At 32.5% G+C, this 7460-nt stretch overlaps 1 protein-coding gene across 1 annotated transcript; it reads left to right on the top strand.

The window, feature by feature from the left end:
• The first annotated feature begins 1750 nt into the window (after positions 1-1750).
• Positions 1751-6300, top strand: LOC107818623 (protein indeterminate-domain 12). Its single transcript, XM_016644664.2, has 3 exons — positions 1751-2395; positions 2675-3071; positions 5110-6300. Exons 1-3 carry the CDS (start codon positions 2179-2181, stop codon positions 6014-6016), a joined length of 1521 nt encoding a protein of 506 aa, XP_016500150.2. The 5' UTR covers positions 1751-2178; the 3' UTR covers positions 6017-6300.
• Positions 6301-7460: the final 1160 nt, after the last annotated feature.

Here is a 7460-nt window from a genome sequence, read left to right as displayed (position 1 = left end):
TATATTTTATATACATAAAAAAATTAGGTGTAATTTTTATGTAAAGATATATCAATTGAGACAGTAAAGACTCACTCTCATCAAATGTTTTCATCAATCCAATAAATATATGACATATTTTCTTATAAATATAATTATCACTAAATCATAGTAGTAATTTATTAATATACTTTTTCACTTTAATTTAACATTTAATCATGATAAATTAGGCATTTGGTTTAAACTAAGTTTTTACCGAGTTGACACCCTCGGAGAATGTGTATAGGGAGATAATCTTGAGGTTTACTTTATTAGCTACCATCACCTTTAATTTGCCTTTAGGCTTTTACTACCACCTCCATGCATATCCCATATTCTCAAGCTTTTTAAGCTTCTCATTTAGTTAGGAATTCCTCCTTTTAATACTAGCACTAGTACTAGTATTATTATAATTCTGTTCAAAACCAAGAGTCTTTCTAGGATTTGGGTGTTTTATAGCATTTGGGTGTTTTATAACAGGCATAAAAGAAAAGACAGAAAGTGAAAATGTCAGACTCAAAGTTAACAGGAAAATAAAAAGGAAAAAAGATTAGTTGGATTATTAGAAACAAGACATGCATTTACTTAACAAATGGATTAATGGGTTATGGGATTCCTTCTGGCCTCATCCTCTCTCTCCCCAGAATCCTTTATCTTTTTCTAGCCTCGTTCGCTCATTGATTTTGTCAATATGAACTTAATTTTTTTAAATTATAAATATGAACTTAATTGACATTGTAAAAGAACTTTTTTACATTAAAAGACAACGGTAAGTAATCGTTCATAAAGAATGACATTAATATTTGAAAAAAATAATACCTGTTATCTACTAAGATAAGTTAATATGTCTATTAAAAAAAATTATATTGCCAATGTATATAAATTTGGAATAAATTTTTTTAATCGTTTCCGACATTCAAATTTGCCAACCCCTTCAAACTTAGTCTGCCATAGCAATCATCACGTTCTGTAAACTGTACACAGTTTCTACCTACTGATAATTTTCTTCTATACTGATATATGATGGTTCCCTTTATTTGCATATATAGATAGATTGATAGCTACAAAAAGAGGAGTATTGCGTAACCAGTGGGGTAGTAGGGGAAATGACTAAAGTGGGGTGCATGGTATTTATTATGGATTTTTCTTTTATTTTGTTATGGATTTAACTTACATATACAAATATTATATTTTAATCTTTTGGAGAGGTAATATGTCTTATTTTTAAGTTATTAATTGCATTTTGAAGGACATGTAGTATTATAAGTGACGGAGTCGGTGGCGGAGCCAGAATTTTCGTTAAGAAGTGTCAAAATATATAAAAGTAAACATATCAAGAAATTAAGGGGAGTTATAGGGGATTCAATACATAGTATATATACATATAATTTATTTATTTTACCTACCTACACAGTATATTTTTTCTGCAAGGGGTGTCATTTGACACACCTTCCTATAAGGTGGCTCCGCCACTACTGTCAGTGAGTTTAATTTAGTCAAACCTAGTAACTTTAGTTCAAAAATATATATTTATTTAAAAAAATTATTAAATATAAACAAATTATTAATTTAAAACTCATAAAGTTAGAATCTCAAACTCATAAACTTCCAGACTCCGACTCTTCACAGTAATCTTTTAAACGGATTTACTAATATAAAATTCTCTTGCAAAGCAAAACTATTTTGTTTTATATAAACCCAACCTATTGTCCATTCTCCCCTCTTTCTTTCCATCTTTTTTGAGTTCTGTACCATTTTTTCTAGCTACTGCAAAATTGCTCAGAGGCAAGCTATATATCCATGGTTAGATAGTGACTTTGAGAATCATCCATCATCTTCAACTTCACAAGATAATTCTTTTGTTCTTTCTTCTTTTGTTTTTTCTCCCTTTGGCGTTATTTTTACTCTACAAATTAAATTACTAGGTAGCACCCAGTGTGAATGGTATGTGGCTAATTGTCATTGCCACCTGTTTTTGCTAGCTAACTCTTTCAATTTTACTCCAAAACAAAATCGCTGCTATTTGCTTAGTTGTTTTTGTAATCCAAAGTTTGGATTCTCTCTATCTGAATATATAAAATTGGCTTTACCTTCTTCCACTTGTTGTTCATAAACCAAGTTTGTTACAAGAAGTAGGTGTTAGCTTTGTATTTATTAGCTATGAATCAAGAAAAGCAAATATATCATCAGAGCAACAGCGGTTGCTTTTCTTTATTGGAGTCTTCATCAGTACTCTCTCATCAAGCTGCCATGTTCTCTGATGAAGCCAGTGTTTCTTCCACCACTAGGGTTCCAAATTTATGTCCTATGCCTCAAACCATTTCAAATCATCAGCCTCAAAAGATCAAGAAGAAGAGAAGCCTCCCTGGAAATCCTGGTACGTTAACGTAACATTTGTTTTATAACAGTGGTGTCCAAGCTGGTCCGGGCACACCTCGATTATTTCATCAGATTCTACTAACCAAAACTTAGCAAATGGAAAGAAATTATCTAGCGGTTTTTTAAATTTCAATTGGGATTTGAATCTTGATATCCCATGATTTTCTCCGCTATATAGGTGCAAAAAAGAAAAGTTTACATAGATAACCTAGATTGATTTTTTTATTTTTTTTTGGTTACAAATTTCAATGTTGATTGTTTTTGGTTATGTGTACAGATCCAGATGCTGAAGTGATTGTTTTATCTCCAAAGACACTTTTAGCTACAAACCGATTTGTGTGTGAGATCTGTAGCAAAGGATTTCAAAGGGATCAAAATCTTCAGCTTCATAGGAGAGGTCATAACCTACCATGGAAATTGAAGCAAAGAAACAACAAAGAAAATAGAAAAAAAGCATATGTTTGCCCTGAGCCAACATGTGTTCATCACCATCCTTCTAGAGCTCTTGGTGATCTCACTGGAATTAAAAAACATTACTGTAGAAAACATGGTGAGAAGAAATGGAAATGTGACAAGTGTTCAAAAATTTATGCTGTTCAATCTGATTGGAAGGCTCACTCCAAAACCTGTGGTACAAGAGAGTATAGATGTGATTGTGGAACAGTCTTCTCCAGGTGCGTTATTTTTTTTGTATACTACCAGTGTATTTTTTTGATTTGTCTTTAGAGCTAATTATTATTTTTATTTTTTTATACAAAATTTGTGATGTCATGTATATACTCATCAGTTTGAGAGGGTCTGTGTTTTGTTTTACTAGCAGTACTTAGTTTTTGTTTTGTGGCTGTTCTTACTTACACAAGAGTAGTGAGAACACTGCAGGGAGTGTTCTTTTTTTAAAAAAAATAAAAAATTGTTGTAAGCTAGTGTAGAAACGGACGTTATTAAATACAAGTATACAATCCCTGTTGACTGTTGACAGAGGATATCTATCAAGGAAAATTGAATGTATTACTCAACCCTGAACATGCCAGGGGTTTAGATTTATATGCCAAGAAATCTGGATTATATGTTACTTCAGGGGGTGGATTTTTTTTTTATAGTTAGCAGAATAAATTATTTTACACTATCAGTGCCTTGAATTTCCTATTTCTTGGCTCTATTATATAAGAAACGCCGATAGGAGAGAAGCTAGTGCCAAAGTTTGTTTCACTCCATAATGCTCGGGGTAGCCAGATTAATTTGTTGCTAAAGATGGTTTTATTCAATTTTATTAAATAATTATTAATGGAGCCAAATCCTAAAAAACAGTTAAAAGGAAAAAGGTTGAGTGCTTTCTTGTGACTCATGGTTGAGAATCTTGAAATTAAACTCCATGGTTTTTCAAAACTTTCAATGGAGGGTATCATTATTCACTTGCAGATACCCTGTGTACTTCTGAAGTCATCATAGCTACTGAAAATTCTGCAAAAAAAATAGTATAAGAAAGAAAAAAAGGAGAGTAGATCATGAGCTGAATTCTTTGCATACTGATAAGATAGATCATAGTTGGAACTGCCAAACATACATACAAGTGTATACGTGTCTACTTATATCATTATCAAATTTAATTTATATGCACTCATAACAATTTAAATTTTTTATGTTGTCTGTATAATTTAATTTTATTATAACAAATTAAAAATAAAATTTTCTAGATTACTAATTTCACTTATTACCAATGATATACTATATAATTATCTTTCATGATGATAATATAGCGTATAAAATCTTTTAACTAGGGTGTAGAAATATAAAAAATTTAATATATGCGAGTATAATTGGGTAGATTAGTGCATGTGTGGCTTAGAGTTGGGTTCGTGCATGAGAGCTCAGATTTCAAGGAAGGCTTTTAGGTGAGGCAGTATTTTTTTTTCCATTGCTTTTGCATGCAATTGTTAAAACATCAGTCAACTGTCTTGTCTCTATCCCCCTCTCTCTCTCTCTCACTCACAACAATCATAACCCATATTTTATCATTACATACTTTTAATTTTGACCCTCCTTGATTCCATTTTTATGTGAATTCTTTACCTTTTTACGAAAGTCTCGTGACTTCTCCCATAACGCATGCACGATACTTTAACTAGTTGTCCCCAAGTTAGTAAATCAGGAGAATGTTATTTCAGGGGAAAATTATTTAGAAAATTTTGTAGCTCACTTATATATGCTCATTCTTTTGGCTGTTGTTGATTTCTTAAGATGGTATAATCCGTACCTAACGAAAAATGACTGTATTTATATCCCTCTCTAAGATTTTTCAGAATTGTGTTGGCCATATTATGGTTTATTCTAAAGAAATAGTTATATGGCTTAAACAGTTTATGCTTTTAAATTATCCATAGAAATTGTTTCTTTTAGGTGAAAAAAATAGTCTTTTAGTAATTGTAGCAAATCCTTTAACAAATGCCATTCTTAATTTTATCTATGTGCAGAATGGCTATAACAACAGCTCTTGGATACATATCTTGATGAATTTCCTTAAGTACTGTTCTTTCAGAAATTTGATTTACACCCATAGTTAGAATATAGATTATGCTAATTTGATGCTTCGCATGAAATTTGAAGAACACTAATATCAACTACCCCTTATGTATGTGATAATATATTTTCACAGAGACATATATTTATTTTCACTGATTATTATATCATTATGAATTGCAATGCATTTGGCAGGAAGGATAGCTTCGTTACACACAGAGCATTCTGCGATGCATTGGCCGAAGAAAGTGCCAGACTCTCAGCTAACTCAGCCTTAATGCATAGAGCGGCCGTTGCCTCCACCACAATCCCATACTCAGCCGCCGCTACAACCGAATCCAATTTCCATCTCAACCAATCATCACCAATATTCTTCCCTTTCCCCACCACCAACCAACGCCACTTCGCAAACCCTCCTCCGCCACCAACCACGGCGGTGACAACCCATATCTCCCTCAACAACCCATGGGACCCACAAATTCCCTTAAACCCTAATCCTACACATCATGAAGAAAATCACAACCAAATGACTCATCATCCTGTTCCTATCAAGACTGAATCAATTCACATCCCCATATCATCTTCAGTGCCTCCATTTTACCAAGATCACTTTTTTCACAAGGGTTCTTTTGCCAATATCCCATCTCCTCAACTCTCAGCTACAGCATTGCTCCAGAAAGCAGCTACTATAGGCACTACACATTCCGCTGTGAGTCACGTGAACTCAACAATGGCCCAGTTAAACAGAACCTCTCTTGGTCACATGACCCACAAGATTTCTCCGGAGGATTTTCTAGGGTTTGGATCGGACAATATGTCGAATACTTGGCAGCAGAAAAGCGAGAATCTCACGAGGGATTTTCTGGGGTTAACAGGAGATCACGATCATGACGAGTCTTGTGCTGATGGAAATGGGCGGAATGGAGGACTTTTTGTGACATATGGAGGAGGAGGAGTAGGGAATGGAAATGGGGGGATGGACTTTCAACAAACACTATATGAGCGTGACCATTCATCAGTGTTGAAACATCATCAATTGGGCTTTGGTTTTGCTGCTACTGCTACTGCTGAGACTGCATCGGAAACATGGGGGAATTGCTGATCAAGTAACTTACTTACCAGAAGGGTGAATTTCAGAGATTCGCTGTGTTGGAATTTAATTAGGGAGATATCTCTATCATCAACAGAAAGAAGAAAGAGACTAGCAAGAAGAAGGAACTAAAAAAGTAGAAAGAGGACAGAGGAAAAGAAAAGGACAATGAAAATAGACTTTTCGCATTTTTCCTATTTGCAAGAACCATTTTTATCTTTTTTCGATTTACCCTTTTTTTCATGTTGGTAATGCACATTCTGCTTTTTTGGATTTTAAACCTAAGTCTTTGTTAATTATTGCTTCTGCATTTTGTTAGTTTCTTTTTTTATTTGTGGCTATGTTCGGACCAGTTTGCGCCTCTACTATTTCACGCTATACTTGTTAACAATTAGTAGTAGTATAAAAAACTGTATGATTACATTAATCCAATTATTAAAGGGATGCAACTCAACGAAATTGAGACAACTATATATATATATATATATATATATATATATATATATATATATATATATATATATATATATATATATATATAGTAGTCTCTGATACTCGTATTGGGCTTCAGATGCAAAAGAGAAATAATTATTATTTGAAAATTGGCTTAAGAGGAGTATTTCCTTGCTTTGACTAGATACGTCGACTTTTTTTCAGAGTAACCATTTAAAGCAGTAATATAATGTATTTTTCCTCTAAAAGGAAGGGGGTGATTTGCAATTGAGGAAGCTTATTGGAGATGTTACTCTATGCAATTTTTGGATTCTTTGCATCAATTATATCTCTTCTTCTGAAAATGAGAACTTCCCACAGTGACACTGGAAGAATGGGGTCAATAAATTTCATATGAACAAATATCAACTATTATTATATTCCTATTGCATATCCCATATTTTTGGGTTGCATTTAAGATATACATCGTTTATATATAAAAATATTTATATTATCAAGTCACCTAAAATATTTATAAATATTCAATTTATAATCTTGAAAATAAGACATATTACCTACTACAAATAACTAACAGATATCTACAAATATAAATGTTCTAATCTTAAATATAAGACAAGGTACAACATATAAACAACATTTAAACTTAGTTGGGGTAAAAGAACAGTTATAATAATAACTCCATCTTTTGAAGTCTCCATCAAATTAGTATTCACAGACTAACATATACATAAGCTTAATGCATACACAAAACAGTAGTATCACTTTTGCATTAACCATAAATATCTAGTACTTTTCACCACTCCAAATCATAGCCAAAAGATAGTGTCAGTAAAATAAATATAAAAAAAAAAGAGTTAGAATCAACCGAAGCCTAAGAAAGAGGATCTCTCTCTTTAGAATATGGATTTACTAATTTTTTAAATAAATAAAAAACTAGTCTCTATTTTGCACGTTATCTTTGGACAATCTCACAAACAATGATATGTAATATTATTTTTAGTTG

The sequence above is a fragment of the Nicotiana tabacum genome, chromosome 19, assembly GCF_000715075.1.
Source record: "Nicotiana tabacum cultivar K326 chromosome 19, ASM71507v2, whole genome shotgun sequence".
Taxonomy (NCBI): Eukaryota; Viridiplantae; Streptophyta; class Magnoliopsida; order Solanales; family Solanaceae; genus Nicotiana; species Nicotiana tabacum.
The sequence above is the reverse complement of the archived record's forward strand: the minus strand, read 5'-3'. Positions and strand labels throughout refer to the sequence as shown.